This window comes from Crinia signifera, chromosome 5 (genome assembly GCF_055691185.1).
Source record: "Crinia signifera chromosome 5, ASM5569118v1, whole genome shotgun sequence".
Lineage (NCBI taxonomy): Eukaryota > Metazoa > Chordata > Amphibia > Anura > Myobatrachidae > Crinia > Crinia signifera.
This window is the reverse complement of record NC_139221.1, coordinates 41,045,116-41,069,471: the sequence shown is the minus strand read 5'-3', so window position 1 is coordinate 41,069,471 and position 24,356 is coordinate 41,045,116. Positions and strand designations below refer to the sequence as shown.

General features: G+C 45.4%; 1 protein-coding gene across 1 annotated transcript in view; it reads right to left on the bottom strand.

The window, feature by feature from the left end:
- Positions 1–24,356, bottom strand: part of PIP4P2 (phosphatidylinositol-4,5-bisphosphate 4-phosphatase 2) — a 50,798-nt gene that overhangs the window by 11,338 nt on the left and 15,104 nt on the right. The window contains exons 2-5 of the mRNA XM_083187078.1: positions 12,937–13,085; positions 10,738–10,844; positions 2,649–2,772; positions 975–1,027 (exon numbers count right to left, since the gene is read on the bottom strand). Coding sequence (XP_083043204.1) covers positions 975–1,027; positions 2,649–2,772; positions 10,738–10,844; positions 12,937–13,085 — 433 coding nt within the window. The remainder of the gene's footprint in view (positions 1–974; positions 1,028–2,648; positions 2,773–10,737; positions 10,845–12,936; positions 13,086–24,356) is intronic.

Genomic DNA, 24,356 nt, shown 5'->3' with positions numbered 1-24,356 from the left:
TAGCCCTCTGCATTGCAACAGATTTAACAAAACTTGACCTAATTTGTAAGAAGATTAGAAGAAAAAAAAACACTTGCCATATGACCACGGTCTAAATGAACATTTAATGATGTCAATGTTCACATGACTACAATGTGACCAGGCTTTTCCTACATTGGCTCAATGAACAAAAAAACAATTCACACACAAAAAATTTGGAGCGCTTTTAACCCTCAAGCTGAAATGTACAAAGAAGTATGAAACCGACTGGGAATATATTTTGAGACATTTGCCTGATTGCTTTGCTGGCTAGGGTACTTTGGTAAATCACAAAAAAATGTATTTACTGAACTAAAGAAATGTTCTTCAATCAAACCTTGGAGACTGCATAGGTTTTGGTTTCCACCACCACCAAACAACGGGGTAACAAGGTTCTAGAGCAGTGGTTCACAACCCTGGTCCTCAAGTACCCCTAACAGTGCACGTTTTCCAGGTCACCCGGCAGGTGCACTCATTATTCAGACACATTTGAAAAGATCCACAGGTGGAACTAATTCTGTCACTTGTGATGCTGTGTGGAGACCTGGAAAACATGCATTGTTGGGGGTACTTGAGGACCAGGGTTGGGAACCACTGTTCTAGAGCATCCTGTGCTGCCCCTGTCCCCTAAACGCATGAGGTCATGACATTGTGAAGAGCGGACAGGGCCACCAGTGCTGGTGATGCTTTGAGTAACTACGCAGACTGCTGGGTGCCTGCCCAGAGAATACCAAGGATGATCCATGCTGCAAAGGCCCTCGCACACCCCTAGTTACGCCCCGGCTTGCAAATACCAGGAGCACTTTTTTATTTTGGTCTATTCAGGTGTCTCGGCGGCTTAACAGTTTTCTTTATTTTTCATGCAACATCAAACAAACAATCACAAAACAAATACACATTTTCATAATGCTCAATGATCTGTTATATTTGATGCACTGAAAGTGTGAGATACTTACATTTTCTTGCAGTGTGGGCACTTGGCCAGTGTGTTAAACCTCAGCTCCATCCACTGTAAGACAGAAAGGGGGAGGTTGGACATAGTATTTATTTAGCTGCCTCTCAACGTCACTGGAAGATGGCAAACACAGGCAGAGAACCATTTCCATCTCATCTTTGTGTTATTTACATCAAGACCTGATGTTTGTCTGCCAACAGGCCAAGGCCCCACAGACCGGCCTTTCCGAAGTAGGGAGTTCCCATGCTAATAAAACTAGGTCAGTCACTAGGTGACGAAACACAGAGAGGGGCAGCATTACTGTGTGTGCCTTGCTGAGGTCTTAGCCTCTCCTATACACAACAGTCATGTCGTACTGTATGAACCTAAGGACCTGCCTCTCGCTGAGGACCCAGCTTGTTTCTTTAGCTTAAAATATCTTGGGAACAAAACAAACTGCTGACATCTGGGAAGTCTCTAAAACCAAAAGATATTTGTTCCCAATCTTCCCTGTATTACTTAGGATTTTCTTATTTTTAAGTGGCCTACACACGGGGAGATGTTGCTGAGTGATCTGAGCAATGTAGAACACTCATGATCACTCAGCAAGATCACTCAGTACACATCGATAGGTCAGCGCTGAGCGATCTGTCAGGGCCAGTGTCCTCCGGTGAGAACACTGACACGACCTGCGATCTAACTAGATTTTTCTATCATGCTGGATCATAATTGCTGAATGATAGCAACGCACTGCTATCCCTATGGCCCCTACACACTGGGAGTTATTCTGGTTGGTTCGCAAGGCTGCAAATTTGCAGCCTTGTGAGTCCATCCATGCCGATACGCACACACCCCCTCACATGCTGCGTTTGTTGTTTGCACGGACTGCGAATGGATGTTTAACAAAACATCCATTCTCAGGCTGCCGCTGACCATGAAATGATGTGGAAGGCCCTTAGATTTGCGTGGGCATCCGGTGATGTCAGCTGCCTGCCCCCGGCGCTCACGTCACTGGGCGATTTCAATGGGAATGCCCAGCGGTTTCAGTCTTGGGTGCGTGCAGCCAACGAACAGTCTGTTCACCATAGTCACAGGGCACATGCGCAGAAATGCGGCTGCGCATATGCCAAACATTGGTCCCCGTGCAAACTAAAGGTCCATACGAACGGACCAGAATAATGGCCACTGAGCGATGTAGGGGCATTTTCTAATCAATCTAGTGAGATTGCTTACAAAATGCCCTGAAATCTCCCCATGTGTAGGCCCCATAAGATGCACTGTTCCAAATCTGAAGATCTAATGATGCGATTCAAAGATGCCGTTAGAAAAACATAAAAAAAAGGAGCAGCACAAAAAAAACAACAACCATGCATTTATATTCGGAACTTATCTTTATGTTGAATACGCAGCCTTCATATTATATAAGGGTTTGTATTATATGTTTTACTTAAAACCGCAGTACTGAATGCTTGCTGTAATTTACAGCAAGAACCATGTAATATACAGCACAAAAACACAAATATATCATCTATATAGCCAATAAATTAAACGGAGAACACCCGATCACCCTCACTGTACAGCGACAAATCCATTAACGTGTCTACTGCAGGTGTAGCACTTTCCCCATCAGGGTCAAAGGTGTAAGTAAATGCCCTACTATTTCAGTGTACTGTGTAAATGCGCCTTAATGACCTACCAGAAACGTATTCCCACAGTGACCGCAGACTACTCTGGTACCTTCTGGCTGGACGGGGAGGGCAGGCTGGGCCGGCTGTTCTTCAGGAATCAACATCACCGGTCCCAGATTAATAATACGTCTGCTATAGAAAGAAATCCACATTACTCCCAGTGAATTTCAAAATCTTAAAACACGTTAAAATGCGCCTAGAAATAAGATCCTGCTTGCGCTAACAAACCTAACTACATGCAAAACTAATGCTGTTGGGTCTTAGTCCTTACATCACCCATTTAGTGTCATTGTATTAAGCCCATGGTGCATCAAAAGAATGGTAAATGTGGTGTTACACTTGCAATCCTGTTTTCGAGACTTTACATTTAACAGAGTAACCAGTCCGGATGTAGATAAGGTGTAGATAGGGTGATCTTTTCTTTAAATACTGAATGATGGGCCCAATTCTGGAGGCCATATCTCCAGAAGGATAAAAAAAAAACATATTAGAAACTGTACAAAGAAGGGCAACTAAACATGCCAAAATAAAAAAAAATTTTTTTTTAAATATCGAAATATGTAAAGTTTGGAGTAGAGAAGGGAAAGGGGGGACACGATAGAGACTTTCAAATATACCAAGGGAAGAGAATAGAACATGAGGACATGCACTAAAACTGGAGGGAAAAATAAAGAGAAGAAAGGGCACGAGGTGTCCTAAAGAGGCTAGGGAGGGGCTGAAGTGCATAGCTGCAGTTCAGTTAATTCAGGGTGTCAGACCCAAATGCAGAAATGGTTACAAAGAAGGGGGTTGTAAAACCACGCTATGTCTGGACACATGCAACAGGTGTAACAATATAATATAAAAAAATTATTATTAAGATAAATAAAAAAAAATATATATATATATATATATACATACATACACACACATACACATTTAGGGCATTTAGATAGTTGCCATAAGGTATTCTGGTACCATACATATATGTGCACAGATATAGGGGCAGATTTATTAAGCTTGGAGAAGAGATAAACTGGAGATAAAGCAGAGAAAAGGTAAAAGGAGATAAAGCACAGCCAATCAGCTCTGTTTGAAAAAGACAGTTGGGAGTTGATTGGCTGGTGCTTTATCTCCTTTTACCTTTTCTCCGCTTTTTCTCCAGTTTATCTCTTCTCCAAGCTTAATAAATCTGCCCCAGAGTCACCCAAATGTCCAGAAGGAGTAATGTCCACTGTCTGTTCCTATGAGGTTTTCCTTTTTTTTTGTATTCCCAGTAGTTAGGAGCCACTTGAAGGATGTTAAGGAGAGACTGCGCTTTCCAGCCACAGGAGCACCTGAATAGGGAAGTCCTGATGTTTAGAGGCTGGCTTGTTTGTATCCTTATGTTGGTGAGGCTGAAGGGGAAACAAGAAAGCTGGTCCAGTCAGAGTGGGGACAATAAAGTTGTAATCCAAATGGTGGGTGTCTGTGCCTGGATTCACCGGCGAGTTTTGCTCTAAGGCTTTTTCAAGGTGTTGTATGATTAGGCAGGTCTTCTGAGGGAATTAAGTGCTTGATTCTGGCTATATTCCTTAGATGATAGAATGAGGATTTGAATGTGGCTGACACCTGATGTTTAAGTGCCAGGCCACTATCCAGGACCACACCAAGATTCCGCACATGATCAGAGTTTTTTAGTGCTGTGCCCCCCAGCGTAAGACCTGTCAGTTGGCTATGCGGTTGCCTTGTCTTGTGGTTTATCGTCAGGACTTCTGTTTTCTCTGGGTTCAGTCTCAGCCAACTGGCACTCATCCACTCCTGGAGCTCAGCTAGCCAGCCATTTAAGGTTGTTATTGTGTTATCGGTGCCTGGAGCAAAGGACAGGTACAGTTGGGTATCATCTGCATAGCAGTGGTAGACCAGGCCATGACGTCTGATTATGTCACCCAGTGGGAGCATATATATTGCAAAAAGCATGGGAGATAGTATAGAACCCTGTGGGACACCACAAGACAACGGCACTGGTGGTGAAGAGTATACTCCTGATGAAACTCTGATCTGCCAGCGAGAAATGATTTGAACCAGCTAAGGACTGTGCCACCCAGACCACAGAAATTCTTCAGGCGGTCAATTAGAATCCCATGGTCAACGGTGTCAAATGCTGCAGAGAGGTCCAGAAGGATTAGGATTGAACAGTCTCCTCTATCCCTTGTATTTAAGAAGATCATTGAGCACACATACCAGAGCTGTTTCTGTGCTATGTCTTCTTCTGAATCCCGACTGGAATGGATCAAATGTCATGGGTTGACAGGTGGGTCTCTAGTTGAGTTGCAACCACTTTCTCAATAACCTTTCCTAGAAAAGGAAGATTTGATACTGGCCTGTAGTTGGTCATGCAGTCAGGGTCTAAATTAGATTTTTTAAGAAGTGGTCTGACTATTGCTTCCTTTAGTGGTTAGGGAAAAACGCCTGTCTGCAAAGAGCATTAAACTATTAATGCAGGGCCGATTATTTCCATACACCCTGAAAGAAGTTTGGATGGGGCAGGGTCCAGATTACAGGAGAAGGGACTCAACAGTCGGGAAATTCCAGCAATGTATTGTACATCCACTTGGTCAAAGATGTCCCATGAAGGCAGGTGTCTTACACTGGCAGGCTTGGTATGTTGGGGTACTCCTTTGGTGTCACTGTGGGGATTCCAGCCCGGATGATAGATACTTTATCTGAAAAGGGGAAGACCAGATGGGCCAAGTGGTTCTTCTCAGCGTCAAACTATGTTTCTCTGTCTTTTATAATCCTCCCAAAAAAAATTCTCAAATATTGATGGCAGATTAATTTTTTATAACTTCAAGTAAATAAGAAAAATGTGGGTACTTGTGTACTAGCACAGCGCCCATCGCATCGGAGACCATAAGGCATGCGTTGGTATGCGATGCGATGTTACGCGATGGCAGGCGATGTTATACAATTTTAAATTGTATACCATCGCATTGTATGACATTGTATGGCATTGTATCGCATATACAATGGTATGCGATTTAAAATTGTATAAGCACCCTAATGGGTTTTTCCATGTTAAAAGTGGCCCCTATAAGTTAATTAAATGTGATGGGTCCTTAGTATGTTAAAAGCACCCCCAACGGCACCCCCACCCCGAAGCCTGCGAGGTGTGATTTTATATAGTGTGGCGAGCGCAGCGAGCCACCGAGCACGAAGGGTGGTATGAAAATGTCTTAGGACGCGTACCGCCGCCGCTAGCCACACTTCGGGTTGGCGTTCATAGTGGGGGTGGCGTGGGGGTGCATTTAACATTGAAAGCCCCTATTAGGGAGCTTATACAATTAAACATCGTATAGGGGGCTTATACAATTTAAAATCGCATCGCTGTGCATCGGGTGTATGGCATGTGATACGATTATATGTCGTGCAACCTAATATCGTGGGCGCCGTACTAGTACACAAGTACCAAAATGTGTAATACCTTTTTTTTTTTTTTGAAAACGACACATCTTTAAAAAAAAAAAAATCTTATCTAATACAACTTTGTGTTCCAGTGGGTATGGATCATTCAGTCAACCCAAGAAAGGTTGACATTCCTTAAGTCGACACTGGAAGGTAGACGGGCAGAAGGTCGACAGGGACTGAAATTCGGCAGGGTCCTTAGGTTGACCGGCAGAAGGTCGACATGTATTTTAACATTCTTTTAGGGGTCTGGATCTAGACATCTAGTTCTGGACACCATCTATGTGTACGGCAACCTCTCGCATCCCTCGCAATGCTTCGGGCACGGTGCCTCGCTACACTCAGCACACTATTCTATTCTCCCTCCATGCCCTAGTGGATGGTAGGGCATGAACTACCGCCTGTTCTACATCCCGTTCCAGTTGATAAATTACAAGAGAAATTAAATGGCTAATGGTCCAGGTGACTAGAAACACCATGAAGACTTGTGCGGTATAGTTTTAAAGGTACGGTTAAGGTGCTAGGGCAGTGGGTCCCAAACTTTTTTGAACCACAGCACCCTTGAGTATCAGAATATTTTTCACGGCACCCCTAGGTCAAAAATTTGTTGTCAATAGATTTAGAAAAAATTAAATCAAGTAAATTGTGTTTATAGGTCATCCTTAGGATCAATTATATAGTGAGGAACCAGATTTGCTTTTGTTTGCCCACATATTTCATGATTAGCAGCCATCAACTGGTTTTGCACCTGGCATTGCCCATAACTATTATGAATTTGTCCTAGACCACCAATCCAAGGCACCCCTGCAAGTGTCCCGAGGCACCCCAGGGTGCCTTGGCACACAGATTGGGAACCACTGTGCTAGGGCAGGGTTGCCGACTTTTTAATGCTCCTCTTCGGGAGAAGCCCGGAGAGGAGACTTTCCTTACCCGATCGGGGGGTGGGGCTTGACGGTGACGTCATTAAGCCCCGCCCCCACTACGGGAAATAGTAGATATTACTGATATCCATGGAGGGGGCGGGGCTAAAATGACGCGATTGAGACCCGCGGATTGCGGCATTTACATGCCGCGATTCGGTGGGTTCAGGGGGGTCCCCCAGATTCCGGGAGGGTTGCCCACCCTTCCGGGGGGCCGGGAGGGGGACCCGATTTTCGGGAGACTCCCGGGAATTCCGGGAGGGTCGGCAACCCTGTGCTAGGGAATATGCGCAACAGAATACAATACAATGCCAATAAGAGGTATAGTTACTGCTTGACGGACTCCTGCGACTAGGAATCGCTGAAGGGAAGGTATGATAGATGGCAATAATGTTCCTATTTATAGTCTGTGAGTCAAGTCCGTGATTGGGCACCAGACATGTACACAAACACATCCTACTCCATTACCCAAGTGGGGGCACACTCACCTTTATGTGAGACAATAGTTATTCACCAGTTTCTTATATAGCGCAGCAGATTCCATTGCGCTTTACGATTACGATTGTAACAATACAGTTTAAATAGCAGGCAAATGGGCATGTAGCTGTATTGAGTATATGGCCAAAGAAGAAGATCAGTCTGCATTGTAGGTAGACATTTTTTTATATATAATTTAATATTATTGGGGGACGTGGTATATTTTGTTGACATTGACCATGTTGACATGAATGTATGGTCTAGAAAAGATTTCTAGTAGTCTTGTGGTAAATGACCTAGTACTCTAGCAGGGTCTTCGGAGTCTGATAGTCAGCATAGAGTATCGCTAGTCTCTATCCCTAACCCTTCCCCAATGGATAACCCTAACTTCCCCTTGCAGTCTAACCCAACCCCCAGTGCCTAAATTTAATCTTCATTCTCGGAGCCTAACACCCATCCTAGTGCCCAACTCTAAGCTCCACTCCTGCAGCCTAACCCTCTCCCTAACGCCCAACTCTAACCTCCACTCCCGCAGCCTAACACACCCCCTAGTTCCTAACACTAACCTCCCTTCCAATAGCTTAATCCTCCACTGCTGATCCATGCAGAATGTTCACATTTTAATGTTTAATGTCAACATCATAACTGTTGACATTAGGACTACATCCATTATGGTGAGCTGTGGTGGTTAACAAAGATTTTTATGGTGAGGGTGTTGTTGCAGTCAATAAAGAATTTAGGAGTTTTAAGGAGTAGCTATTCTACTGAACTGTATCGGCTGTGACTGTTCCCACTGTTGTCCTACAACAGGAGGGCAAAAAAGGGCACGCTATTTGTAAAATAAGTTTTATACAGTGCATTTGCAAGTACCCCTTCTCCTATAAATCTTTCATTTAAAGTGTAGGCCTTCAGCGCTGAATTTCCAGCGGCCTATTGTAATAAGCTTACACACAAACGAAACATAAAAGGCCCTCGCTAATGATTTATATAAGCCATAAATAGGACTAAAGCACGACGTTTGTACTGTACAGGGTGAAAGGGTAGGAAATAATGGACTCTGATGTGACTGAAGACTCTTCCGAAGGAGGGATACTACTTTTACTTCCCACAGACATCTCCTGAGTGGGAACAGAAGGCAAGAATCTTGATGTGTGCTGGGAAGCCCAGACACAGCCTCCTGAGAGAAGCATTTCTCTGCCAGTATGTGATGCCCGCACTTATTAGTAACATAAGTTGCTGTACTTTGCCATAAGACTAACATTGACTATACGGTAGGAACATTTATATATCTGCATTAACAGAAAGGGTTATCTATGTTTAAGTACATGTTTGGACAGCACGGATGGTGTAATGGTTAGCATTACTGCCTCACAGCACTGAGGTCATGAGTTCGATTCCCACCATGGCCCTAACTGTGTGGAGTTTGTATTTCTCAACGTATTTGCGTGGGTTTCCTCGGGTGCTCCGGTTTCCTCCCACAATCCAAAAATTATACTGGTAGGTTAATTGGCTCCCAACAAAATTAACCCTAGAATGTCTGTGTGCGCGTGTACATGTGGTATGGAATATAGATTGTAAGCTCCTCTGGGGCAGGGATTGATGTAAATGTTAAAATATTCGCTGCAGAATTTGTATCCGCTATATAAGAAACTTAATAAATAAAAATAATAAATGTACAGTACTTGTTGCTTATCTAGGCAGATACTTAATGTGTTTAGGTGACCGGTACTCTATAAAATGAAAGTAGACATGGAAAGGAGGATTAAAAACCTCCTTTATTCAAAATTGGTCAGTATGTTACATTGCTGCTTATAATTAGAGAGTGTTATGCTGATCATACATTAGAAAGATTTCAGTGCCGAATGCACAATTTCGACGGCTGGTGCGATGCATTGTGTATGTTTTTTGTGCACATTGGGCCTTATTCTGGTTGAATCGGACGGATTGTATTTCGGATGGGCAACGAGTGTTCTTAGCCCCGCCTACCGTACGGATCGCTCACACCATCCAAATGCGGTAAGACACCCGAGCGTACGGACCGCGAGTGGAAGTCCTCATCTGTGGGAACTTCCCCCATTCTCCAATGGTCGCAGACCATCGAATGATGGACCGAGCGGTCAGACAGCCCAGAGTGCTCCAGAGCACTCAGACATTTCTCAGTGCGAACGCAGGGATATGGGCGGGCAGCTGACAGCGCCTAAGTCAGCTGTCCGCCCCCCACACATGCTTCACAGCTGCATTACCATACGTATGCTCAGCGTTTTCATGAAAGGCGGGGCGTACGCATATGGTAATGATCCCAAACAGCCCTTCACGCCCCTCTCCTCAGATGGTTCCAAGCGATCTTTTTCTGCACGGAGTTCACACCTTGCTCGGACGTGCAAGGCGGTCGCACACGCGCAGAAGCGCTTCTGCACATGTGCAAACACCAAGCATCGGTCATCCGTCCGCACACGCAGCCGCCCGACTCAATCAGAATAAGGGCCATTGGGGCAGATGTATTAAGCCTGGTGAAGAGATAAACTGGAGATAAAGTGGAAGGAGATAATGCACCAGCCAATCAGCTATGTTTGAAATATGACAGTTGGACGTTGATTGGCTGATGCGTTATCTCCTTCCACTTTATCTCCAGTTTATCTCTTTGCCAGGCTTAATACATCTACCCCAATGTGAGGTGTTTTGATACGATTACGATCCGATGGGCGGGGTGTGAGATGGATCCTATGATATTACCTGCTGCACGTAAGATCTGAATATACTAATAATGACAAGTATGCTGGGTGTTGCAGATGTAATGATAGATCTTATGTGAAATTGCACACAAGATCTTTCGTGTGTCTGGGAAGCTGCCGGGGAGTTCACGGGAAATTGTCTAAATCTAAAATATTAAAGATTCCAAATCATTCTAATGTAAGGCCAGCTTTATAGTCACTCACGACCATCACTACTACAGAAACCTACACACTAAAGGTGCCCACACACAGTAAGGATTTTTTTCAACAATATGGCCATTTCTGCCGCAGCACCTCCGCAGTACCCCCACCACCTCCACAGTCACCCCCACCATTGACACAGAGAGAGGCCGGCGGTGGGCAGGAGATTTCAAATGAATAGGGCGGCCCCTAATTGGCTGAGAGAGCACTCTCAGCCAACAAAATATATATATATATATATATATATATATTTTTTTTTTTTTTTTTTTTTTTTATAAAGTGCAAGCATTATACATTATATTTACATTTCAGAATCATTCTCAAACTCCAAATATATTATATACCAGTTAGGCCGTGGGCATCCTATCCGCCGTGATGTGTCCTTGCAGATAAGAAGGCAGTTACACGGACACCGGACATACTTCTTCCCCGTGGGAGGGGTTTTGATTGGCTGAAATAAGGTGCAAGATAGAAAGGTTAGGGCCACAATTATCAGACAATTTTTTTTTTTTTTAAAGAAACAGTGCCATTTAAAAAATTACAAGGTTTACTTAACCCTTTGGGTGCCAGCATCCATGAGAGATGTTCTAGATTTCCGCTAAAAATGGCAGCGTCACTCACATTTGTTATATAAATTCAAGTTAAAAAATGTTATGTAAAAAGGATTATACTTCCTTTATAAAAAGGTAACCATTCCAGGTCATTATTATGAATGAAAAGGTTCACAGCTATTTGGACAAAATCACTTGGAACTCAAAGGGTTAAGACCCCCTTACAATTGTTCAACTTATTGTTCAACAAATTGGACCTGATTGACTCGAGATTTATCCTATGTGCAGGAGGTTCAATCTCTTCCAATCTTCCAATGGCAAAGATTGTAGATTGTGTCCTACACATCAGGCACATAAGATTTTGTCAGACAGGCACATCAGATCTTGGGGAAGATGTATTAAGCCACAACAAGAGATAAATGCAAGTGTGATAAGGAGAGATAAACATCCAGCCAATCAGCACCTTACTGACTTTTTTCAAACACAGGCTGTAACATGGCAGTTTGCAGGTGATTGGCTGGACGTTTATCTCTCCTCATCACCGTTTATCTCTCCTCATCACCCTTGGATTTATCTCTTGTTAAAGCTTAATACATCTGCCCCCTTGTCAGATAAATTGACTCAAATTGGCTCAAATCTCACAAGTGTAAGGGGCCCTTCAAGATTGTAAGCTTGTGAGCAGGGCCCTCCTACCATTTTGACGGTCTGTAACTATACCCATTTACAACTGTAAAGCGCAATGGAACCGGATGCGCTGTATAAGAAACTACTAATAAATCTCATATATTAAGCTACATGTGTCAATCATTCTGTGAGCATGTATATAACACTGGGCGGGGGTGGAGTTTACTGTCTGAACCCTCCCAGCGTTATACACATACTCACAGAATGATTGCCACATGTGGATAAATATGTAAGAGATTTATTTATTAGTAAGTTCTTATACAGTGCATCCGGTTCCATTGCACTTTACAATTGTTATACACACAGCCCACACATAATAATACACAGATGTGGCTAAATATATACAAAGAGAGCCTTCCCAGCTGCACACTAACCAGCGCTACACATATATTGCCATGAAACACCACCGCCACCCACATATATTAAGCCAGCGGCATCACCTTGTCCGGGACCCGCGATCTCGCAGAAGTTGCGCAGGGAACACATGACAAAGCCTGCAGCCTCACAGTGCTGCTACATGCGCCCGATGCCTGCTACCCCCCCCAGCCGCAACCACCAAGCTCCCACTCCCCTCACTGCCACAAATTACCGCCGCCTGCTACCTCCGCACCAGCCCTGACAACATCTACCACTGCACTCAACAGTCTGCTGCTGCCTGCTACCTCCACACCCGCCAGGACTCGCGGTACCCTCACACCGGCCACTGCCTGGAGACCTGCTGTCTGCACATCTGACAGGATCAGACACCTCTTACTATACCACCAACGGATAACAGTTACCATTTGTAAATTAATACCATTCCACCAACGCCTGAACCGTATATGTATGCAACCTAGCCTGCACCACCCCACTGAAATATCCAGTTCAGGCGTTGGTGGAATAGCGGTATTAATTTACAAATGATACCTGTTATCCGTTGGTGGTATAGTAAGAGGTGGCTGATCCTGCCAGGTGCGAAGGCAGCACAGCCGCTGGACAGCCAGTCGGCGCTGGGAGGCCGATTCTCAGCTGAAACATGGGTGAGGTGCAGAGTGCGGGAGCTTCATCCCCCCCCCCCCTCCCGCCAGCATATACACCCACACCCCCCCCCCCATCTCCCACCAGCCTCTCCCCACGCACCTCACCCCTGCCCCCCCATAGCACCCTACCCTCACGCTGCATTCACAGGTTAAGGAGGCGCAGCTCCTTACGCCGGTGCAAAGAGCGCCCGTAGAGCGCGATGAATCACCTACTATATTAAAAAAGGATTGCAGAAAAGAGTTACAGCATCACATTATTATATATGGGTTATTAAGTCTTGGTGATTACCGTGGCCTCATTGCAGACAGTGCACTTCACTACATGCTGATGAAGCTTTCCGTCTAAATTAATAAGAGACTGGCACACGCGGCAGTTTATTACTGGAACACCACTGGCATCTGGGCTGGCAATCGCTGTGTATGGAGGCGGTAATTCAGCTGCAGAGAAACAGTCATTTTGTGAAAACTGACAGTCAACATTGGCTACAAACATGAACTGAACAGAACAACAAACCAAATGACAATGTATAACAACCCTAAATGCAAGCTGGTAATCTCATGTATTACATTTAAAATCTAATTAGGGCTTGTTTCGGTAAGAATTACATAATAGCCAGACTATCATTAGTCTAGTGATAGAAGCGGCAGATAAAACGGCTGCACAGATCTGTTACGGCTGCTTGCTATATAGTCGTATAATCAGAATATTGGGTACTTATGTAATATCTGGGCTCCCGTTTTTCTTATGAGACCGCGTCCGCTCGCCACGCTTCGGGCACAGTGGCTCGCCAAACTATATAAAATCAACTCCATGCGTAGTTGGATAGTAGGGGTATGAAAAAATGGGGTGCATTTAACATGGGAACCCAAATAATACATAAGTACCGAATATTGTAGTATTCATTTCCAAATACCGGATATTCCTGCAGTGCGCCCCCTGAGATTACTGCCACCTGCACAACTCAACCACTTGGTGCCCATACATTACCGTGACTTCTCAGAGGGGAGAAGTAACAGCCGATCCCCCTTGGGCCGCCCGAGACCTTCCTTGGTGGCAAGATCGCATGTGGCCCTTTTATACTGGTTGGACTCCAATCCTGGGGCCCCTATCTGTCTGGAACTGGGACTGCTTGTGGATCATCCCTGCAGCACAGCGGTGTCAAACTCACTGCCCTCCAGCTGTTGTGGAACTACACCTCCCAGCATACCCTGCCACAGATTGCGAAAACTGTGGCAGGGCATGCTGGGACATGTAGTTCCACAACAGCTGGAGGGCCACGAGTTTGACACCGCTGCTCCAGCACATACATCTACAAATTCGATTGCGAAGGATACCGCTGGCACTAACTTAACAAGATTCTGTAAACCTTGCTGCTTTTTGTGAACATTAATGGACAAAATTTGGAGGGGATAGGGTCACTAGGTCGACATGCATTGGGTCGATCACTGAATGTTGACAGGGCTTAGAGCGACACCTGAAATAAGGTAGACAGGTTTGTAAGTTCGACACAAGCATTAGGTGGAACGGCAAGGTTGACAGTCTAACATGGGCCGACAGACTGTATTTCAGGCCTTACCATCCACTACAGCGTGCCGAGCACAGCGAGGCACCTATGTGAGAGGATGCATTACAATTTGACTGCACCCATGTCGACTATGTCGACACCCGGGAAAAATTCCTGTTGACCTTTTGACTGTCGACTTCTCCTCTGACCTCCTTGAACCGCCTGGCAGCTTATATCACATGCAGTCCTTTTGCATGCAATATATCGCATATGATCCCAGTAATACCCCTTTCACACCAGAAAATGCCTTGACCCACCCAGGAATATGGCCCAGGAATCATGCCGGGCCATTCCCGGGTTGGCCCCTTTCACACTAGAAAAGTCCCTGCATTTTCTGGTGTGTGAAGGTGGCGGGAAGGATCTGGGGAGGAGGCCGGCAGGAGGTTAGGAGGAGGCGGGCAGTCGGCGAGATGGCGGTGGAGGCGGGAGAGCTGCGTCATCTTCATCCGCCGCCTGTCCCGTCATTTTAACCTGCCGCCTGTGTGGATCCCCGGCTGGACAGCACACCGCGGACCGGCAACCCTGGTAAGTATCCCCTACCACACCGGCCAGGTCCCCAGGTTAAACCCGGGAACACCAGCATTTTTTGCTGGGATTTTGGCCCAGGAACCATTCACACCTGCGCTAGTCGCGGGTTATTCCCGGGCCCAACCCGGGAAATTATGCAGGTGTGAATGGGGTATAAGTCTTGCCGGATCGGATATATCTATAGTGCAACATTTGCAATCTGGGAGCTCCGATCCAGTGCACATGGGACAGCGCATCGGATCAGATCAAAAACATGTGATTCGCCACTTTTTACCATGGCCCGTTGAGTCGGAATCAGGTGAAATCGGCTAGCATCGCATAAGTGTATGGCCAGCTTAACAATGACAGGTAGGCACCATTTACTTCATTTAATATTTTTTTCCAAATTTATCAATACACATATTCTAGGGTTGCCATGGGAAATAAAAATGCTGACACCCTGCAGTGCCGTGATTCAAGAATGTTTAAGAACCTTGTAGTCTACTATTTACCAGATGTTTTGCCCTATAAAGCGGTTTTAAAAATGAAGCCTTCTTACCCCATACCTAAATAGCAGGTACCCCTCCTGACTTTCTGCTTGTGTCACAACCCCATTGCCTACAGCATGACAGTGGCCCTACAATAGAATCTGACGGACAGAGCTAAACGCTAATTTAAAAGCATTATGTTAAATATAACATTTTTCAGAATGTCTCCTGACTCTTTAAACAAAACTAGAAGTACAGAAACACACTGCAGCTGACATTTAATGATTTAACAGACAGGATGTGAATATTGAGCCTTTGAAATGGCAGTTAGGAGAATATTGGCTTGTACTTTCTCTCCATGCTACAGTAGCTCTCTCCAAGTCTTAGTACCCGTAGATGCCTTTTTTCTGAATTTGTGTGTTTTTTTTCGCATCATAGCTGCATCCAAATATGCTTATAGTACTGTTGGCACAATCCAATTGCACCTTAAGCACAATGCTATGTGGCGTGATGCATAGCACATATTATTGGTATTGATCCTCAGTCCTGTGCCCTCGTACCCAGGTTAGCATCTGCTTGGCACATTGTAGCTGCGCTGATAGTGCCCAGGATGTGCTTTGTACTTTTGCCACACTAGCGACTAGCAAATATTCAGTAGAAATCCATGTCGCCAGGTGTACAGCGGGCTTTGTTACAAAGACCATGGCGCACCATACAGTGATTTGAGGAAGAGAAGTGCCTACACTGGGATATTTCACGTTGCAGTACTTAGAGAAGGTGTGGGATACTTCATGCATAGTTGCCTACCCGCCTGCATGAGACTCCCTGAAATAGCAGCAATCTCCCTCTCACCCTCATTAGTCTAGCAATCTCCCTCATTTCACCTAGCCCATATTATGTAGCGGTTACAATATTTGGGGGAAAAAAAAGGAATGAGGGCGGGATATATTAATATACTTCGCCGGGTGTCCACCGCGATGCTGCCGCATATGTACTAACATATGCGGCTGGCATCAAGGTGCGGTGACGGAGCCCCACCGCGATACCTGTACTGTGGTCTGCGGGGGGTCTCCGTCTCCTCCCTGCCGGCTCCTGATGCCTACACACCGGGGACAGCTGAGCAGGCTGTCCCCAGCGCCTCCTCCTCCCCCCTGCAGCCGGAAGGACGTCCGGCTGCGTTGATAGGGAGAGGAAGGGCTTACCTTCCGGGGTCCAGGAGGACCTGCACGAAGGTAAGCCCAAGGGAGGGGGAAAGGGGGGGGGTCGGATACTTCATGCGAGGTGGCGGGGTTGTGGCGACGCGGCAGGCGGCAAAAAGAAGCCCATAGGCTTCTATAGGGTATAGCCACCCAAAGGTGACGATACCCTGCCCTGCGAAATCCGTGCGGCCGGGTAATAGTACATAGGAAAATGCGGTAAAATGGGTGTTTTACCGCATTTTCCCTTTAGTACATCCCGCCCCAAGAGAGATACATTTACATTGAATCATCAGCTCCATTTCCCAGCATTGGTGATAAAACACAATGATCTCTATGGCCACATTCATGTCTTCTGGCCATTTATATGGAACGACGTGTAAAACACAACAGATGAACAATCCTGGCACGTATCAGTGACCTTTCTTTAGCAAGTACAGTAGCACTTACTAAAGGCTTTGGGTCTCATCTACATTTGGATATAAATCATTTTACAAGATTCCTCTCAGATGAGGCGCTGTGCAAAATTCTACTACCAACTATAATCTCCCTTAAAATAATTTTAAAATGTAGGCAAGTGTGATTTCATGTAGAATCCAGATTTAAATTCTAGATTTCGAAGGCATTTAAAACAGGCACACATTTAGGATCTTGAATAAAGCAAAGTTCCATTGTACCGTCTCCTTCCCAGAGAATGTAAATCACATGACTGTCTGTCTAATAAACTGACACAAACTCACATGACATTATCATCAACCGGGGTAGAAAGCCAGGAACAGGGACTGCGGCAATGGCGGCTTCAAATCATCTCAGCATTGTGTGACATGAAGAGTAAACATCAACGAGCATGAGGGGGAAAATACTAGGTGACTGCAATATTTGGCTACTGGGGTCATACATTTATTTTATCACAGAAATGTCTCCATATTGAGATATATTTAAATTCTTGAAAAAAGATTTGTCTTAAATTACTACTTTTTATTACTTATTTTTAAGGCTATATTAATATATTAACTGAGTAGACCCCTAGTAATATAAAAAGTGCGTACGCAATGGGCGGTTCAATATTGGTGGTGCTCCTACACTTGGGGGACCTTCGTAGCGTACAGACCGGGAGATATTTTAAACAATATAACTCAGAAGGGCCAAAAGGAGTGATAGCATTGAAAAAAAAAAATATTAGTGTAGGCCTATGCGATCCCCGCAGCCCCTGATATTGGTGGCCATGGGGGCTGCATTCTGCAGTATGGCCCTTGTTAACTTTCCATTTTCTCATATGTACATGCGCAGATGACCGAGGGGGTCATTAAATACACACGGGAGGGGGGTACGATACACGATATCGGAATGGGCAATATCGCTCAGTATATCACCTAGTGTGTACGGGATTTAAATTGAAAATGTCAAAGTTTCTATAGCCTCAAATAATGTGATGCACTTTCCAATTTTGGGTCTGTAACTCCCAATAGATCAGATGATCCACCTCATTTACTAAAAATGCTAAAGAAAAAAAAAAAAAAAACAGAAAAACCACAGCGGTTCAAACAATTGAACTGCAACATGGTTTCAGATGTTCTAGAGATGCATAATAGTATCTAAATGTTGAGAATGGAGTTAATAGCAATTTTACTGCTTAGTATTGGGAAGGATTATATATTAATTAAAGTAGGGAGTGCCAATAAGAGGTTATCTCGGAAAGAACCGTAATAATTACACTATAGAGACACAAAAGCAACAGGGTATAAAAACCTTACACAACCAATGACTATTAAAATATACATATTAGGGGAAATGCTATGACCTACAGCAGGGGTGGCCAAACCTGTCCTCAAGATCTACCAACGGTGCATGTTTTCCAGGCAACCTGTGGCTCTATAGTAGGAATGAATGCAGCAGGTTTTAAAACGTGACAGTTAGTAATGACTACAGCTGTGCACCAGCTAGGTGACCTGGGAAACGTGGACCGTTGGTAGATCTCGAGGACCGGTTTGGCCACCCCTGACCTACAGGATTTATCCCAATTTATCAGTACAGATGGTATTCCATATCCCAATACCAGATAAAGAACTACAGCTGGGAGCACAGGTGTCATACTATAGTTACAGGGCCGGACCAAGGCTAGTAGGTGCCGGACAACAACACTGTGGCCGTGGAGCAAGCCAAATGTATCATACATCTAAACCAGCTCCACAAGAAGTCATATAATGTAAGTTCCCAAAGAATCAATAAAACTATTTTAATGTTTCCTATGCACATGTGCAGAAAACCATACCATGTCATACCTCTGATGTTCCACAGGGGGAATAGAATATTTATAGAACTCAATACTAGAACATTTTGGAACAGATGGCAATAATATAATCATACAACAGATTAACATATGGGTACTTATGTATTATCTGGGCTCCCATGTTAAATGCACCCCATTTTTTCATACCCCTACTATCCAACTATGCATGGAGTTGATTATATATAGTGTGGCGAGCGCAGCGAGCCACCGTGCCCGAAGCGTGGCGAGCGCAGCGAGCCCCGCGAGCGGACGCGGTCTCATAAGAAAAACGGGAGCCCAGATATTACATAAGTACCAACATATGTCCTGGCAGAGAAAAACAGGAGGCAGTTGCATGCCTTGGAGGGTCTGGCTGTAACAGTGCGTATGGGTCATTGGCTCTACACAGTATAATGGTTGACCACTAAAGGATAACAGGGCTTAGGTCAACAAGTCTATGGTCAACAGGGTCAGGAGGTCGAAACAAGCATTCGGTCGACAGCCAAACTGTCAACGTGATTTTTTAAAACTTTTTTCTGCACAATATATCGACATATGTCGACATGTGTTCCGCATCTGCTCTCAATGCTTCGGGCACAATATTCTCCCTCCATGCCCTAGTGGATGGTAGGGTATGAAATACTGCCTGTTTTTGAAAAAAAAAGTGAAAAATTCATGTCAACCTTCCCATTGTCGACCTAATGCTTGTGTTGACCTTCCAACCAAATGTGTCAACCTAAGCCCTGTCGACCTTTAGTGGAGGACCTTCATACAGTCAACCTAGCGACCGGATCCTGTAACGGTCACCTACTAGAACAATTACATTAATTGACTCAATCGGTCAGCGTGCGGCTATGCCTGAAGAGAATGTCTGGCCGCAGCCCTCCTTGGGATGTGAGCAGAAATCTGACAAAACTAGGTTGGCAATCGTGTCTTGTGCCATAGCGCGCCAAAAACAGCATGGCGGCAGGTACTTGGGTCAGTGACTGCCGGTTTCTTCGACATGGCAGCCCACAGAATTAATTGGGTACGCATACCTCCCAACAGGGTGCCGAACGGGGTCCCGACAGGCATTTACCCGACGTCGTGATCCCGACTGTCAAAACACAGATAGCCGGGTTCCCGACGGCCGTCTGCTATTTTCCCCCATAGACCCCCATAGAGGGAGAATAGAATAGGTGGCTCGCGCAGCGAGCCCGCAAGTGGCATTGATGCGCTCGCCATGCTGTCTGGGTCCGGCCAGTCGGGATCCCGACGTCGGGCTAATGACTGCCGGACCCCTGTACCACACCCCTCCCAACCTGACCCTCTCCAGGAGGGACAAAATGCTCTGTTTCTGGACTTCTCTCTTAATTTATGATTGCCATCACCTGTTTAAAACAGGGATATTGACAAAAAAGGTGTTTGAACACAGGTGATGGCAATCATAAATTAAGAGAGAAGTCCAGAAACAGAGCATTTTGTCCCTCTTGGAGAGGGTCATGTTGGGAGGTATGGGTACGGGAGTGCCGATGCTATTCAACTCACACTGAATTCAAAATCGACCCCCATGTTGGAGGCGGCCACTTTTGTGGCAACTGCAGTACAAGTGTTGGCGGAGCTCTCCCACAGAAATAAACAGACTTGACGTCTCGCTGCTGGGTCTGAAGCACACATGGTGCACAACCATTAGTCTCACTTTGTACATTAAAAAGCTGGATCACAGAGACTAATAAGCTTCCGTCACTCACAGTAGCTAGAAATGCTTAGAAGCAAACATATGCAGACAAACTGCTCACACAACGGGTGAAATGTATTATTTATATAGCGGAGATTAAAGAGAATATGTAATCACTCACATCAGTCCCTGCCCTGTTGGAGCTTATATCTACACTCCCGATATCACACGCGTATACATACTTATTGCCAGAAACCAATTAAGGCGCCAGTATGTTTGTGGACTGGGAGAGAAAACCAGAGCACCTGGAGGGTACAAAACATGAGGACAACAAACAAAATCCACATGGTTCTGATCAAATGTAAACTCCTTACCCCAGTGCTGCGACGCAGCAATGCTAAGCACTGACAACGCGCTAATCACAAACCATTGGGATCCCGACGTCGGGTAAATGACTGTCGGGAACGCGACTGTCGGGAACGCGACTGTCGGGAACGCGACTGTCGGGAACGCGACTGTCGGGAACGTGTCCAGCACCCGTTCCATGAGGAACTCTGTGAAAAATATACACCTTATCTCCAACTACTGAGTTGGGCTTAAAAACACATGGTGAAACACAGCAAAACTCAAGATATCGATGGCCAGACCAACTGGAATCTGCACATGTGCCCCGCACAATGCCGGTTCCCCACTTTGGCTGCAGTGCCATGGTTACGCCATTGTTGGAGTGGTTGCATTGTCTGGCTGTGTGCTATCGGACCTGGTCACAAATAATGTAACCAGTCAAAAACGCAGAGTGGGTGGCTGCCGGAAGATAATAATCTACAGCAGCCAATCACAGTTCCCAGATCCTTTGTATTCTCCTAGTATCTGCCATACGGATTACTGTTGATTGGTGAGCATGGCCGAACCCCCAACCCAGAGGCTGCAGGTAGGACCAGTATCCCGGGAAATGTAACAACCCGTGAAAAGACCTAAAACACTTTCTGGGAAGGGTTCACTTTACAGGAGCTCATTTTCAGCTCGCCTGCAGCATTCAGAAATGTTGGTACGAAGGAAAACACAAGACAGATTTACGGGACTCGCTATTTTGTAGTGAAGCTTTACAACTAATTAACACTTCTAATACGCTGCTAAATGCACCATGTTATGTCTGATAACGACTTTGTAAATTAGGGGCGTAAACGTCTATAGATCTTTACTACACATCCCACCATGCTCTACCACAGCTTTATTATGACTTAACAGCAAAGCTGTGGCAGGGTATGCTGGGATGGGTAGTCCCACTGCAACTAGAAGTCTGCACATTTGCCCACGCCTGCAACAGACTGTCTGAAACACATTTACTTTCTTGTAAATGTGCTTCAGGCACAGTCTATTGCAGGGGTACGCAATGCGCGGACCGCTAGTTGCGCTGAAAGCGCCGCCGGGCCCCGGTAAAAAGAGGGCATGGCCAATGGGAGGGTGTGATCAGCTGTAGGGAGCATGGCCACATCCCTGTTATAAAAATGATATATAAATAAATTTGCAGGAGGTGCAGGCTGTGGCTGGAGGATAGGCTGCTGCTGCAGCGGTCTCTCTCCACCGCTCAGCACACGGCACTTAGCAGGCAGTGTCAGGCGGCAGCACAGGAGCAGGTAGCTAGTTGCGCGAAACAATAAATGTAGTTATGGGTCAAACAACCACTAATCAGAAACCGGGATCACTACACACGGTCTCATGCATACACCAAAGCATGTTTACCGGTATTAAATGCACATCATAGTTTTCACATAAGAATCTCTACATGGACTATTTTGGTCAGTAGTAGTAAATTGTGCCATACCTTCAAGTGTACTCGTGTGAGAGCTTAACAGTAACTTAGCACAGGGATGAATACAACCGGTAAAAAAAGTTCCACCGTTTAGTTTGCAGATTGGAACTACATTCTAAAAAATAACAGAGGTGGTGTTCAGAGTTTAGGGATCATTTCACTACAGAATTCTATAAAATGATAGACAGAATCCAATTGGTTGTTATGGCCATCACTTCCAATTGTCTGTTTTAGAAGCTTTATTAATACCGCTTTCACACTGCCAAAACGTTTAAAAACCCGGTATTTTTTAATGGTATTTAAAGCGGGTCTGAGCCTTCACATTGCAGTAGATTACTGCTTTAAATACCATTCACATCAGTCAACCCGTTTAATCCCCTGAACACGTTTCAAGGCAGAATGCAGGCGACAGCCTATCACAGGTCTGTAAACTGTTGTTTTTACTAAATACCGTTTCAGAGCCATTCTCACTGCATAAAAAGGCTCTGAAACGTGTAGGACTCTGCTTTTTATTCGTTTTGAAATACCGATTATCTTTAACCGGTAAATCCACTCTGGCGCTTTCCCACTGCAGCCTTAAATGTTTTGAAATGGGGAAAAAAAAAATGGCAATATACCGTTTAACAAGTGCAGTGTGAAAGGGGTATAAATGTACCCCTAGGAATCAACAATAGAAAGTCCATAAATGGATTAGAATTATGATAAGTCTACAAATCCTATAAACTGTACTTCTACAAACTTCAGAAGTACAGGCAAGTCAATACTGGTGCATTATAGCAGGATCAACATGCAGAGGAGTATTATCTTCTATTCAACATGGAGCAGCTTTCTTCCAACAAATACTAGCTAGGGGAATAGTGCACAACATACAGGTCAAGACAAGTGGAGTGCCAGGTGGTGTTTTGGCACCCTGCACCTTTCAAAACCTATGCAGTTCATTTTCCTGCCCAGGATATCGCTCTGGTGCTTGTAGCACAGTTTGGTCTGTTTCTCAGGACCGATTTACAGACCACATTGTACTAGAAGCACCTCAGCAGAGAGTTACACTCCAGGCAGGAAAGACGACCTGCATGGGGTTGGAACACCCACATACGCTTCATTAATAGCTTCAATATTAAAAAGGTGAATGTGATTTGTCTACATGAAATACACACGGATCAGACCGGGAGGATAATTCTGCATGCTCCCATCAAGTTATGTACTATTGGTGTATGGGCGACGCCGAGATGTATGCTCTACAGCTGGGGTAGCCAACCCTAGTCCTCGAGAGCTACCAACAGTGCATGTTTTGCAGGTCTTCTCACAGAATCACAAGTGAGCTAATTAGCTTCATCTGTGTATCTTTTAAAATGTGTCAGTGATTAATGAGTGCAGCTGTGCAGCGGCTAGGTTGTCTGGAAAATGTGAACTGTTGGTAGCTCTCGTAGGCTAGGGTTGGCTACCACTGCTCTACAGCATGGGTCTTCAAACTGTGGGCGAGATGTACTAAAGGGAAAATGCGGTAAAAACCCCCGTTTTACCGCATTTTCCTATGTATCAATACCCGTCCGCCCCGTTTTCGCAAGGCAGGGTATCGCCACCCTCTGGATACCCTATAGAAGCCTATGGGCTTCTTTTCCCGCCCGCCGTACACGCGCCCCCCCTCCTTTGATCTCCTCCTCCCCCTGGTGTCACAGCCGGCAGGACATCCGGCTTTAGGGGGGAGGAGGAGACGCAGGGGGACGCTGGCAGCCGCGGGGAGGTGACAGAGACCCCCGCAGCCCACATCACAGGTATCGCGGGGTCTCAGTCACCGCAACCCGATGCTGGCCGCATATGTTAATACATATGCGGCAGCATCGCGGCTGCTGCCAAGCGAAGGGCGGCGATGTATATTAATACATCCCGCCCTGTGGCCCTCCAGATGTTGTGAAACTACATGTTCCAACATGCATTGCCACATTTTTTTTCTATAAGAGCATGCCAAAACTGTCGGGGCATGCTGGGACATGTAGTTCCACCACATCTGGAGGGCCACAGTTTGAAGACCCATGCGTCTACAGTCACATCTATGCTTGTGATGGAAGAGGGGAAACTGAGCCACAATGGGGCATTACTCACACAGATTACGTGCACATGGCACTGATGTTTCTGCGGACCTGGACTGGGCAATGACACAGCCAGTATACGACTGTAGGCACTACAATTATGTTACATCTAAAAAACAGATCCAAA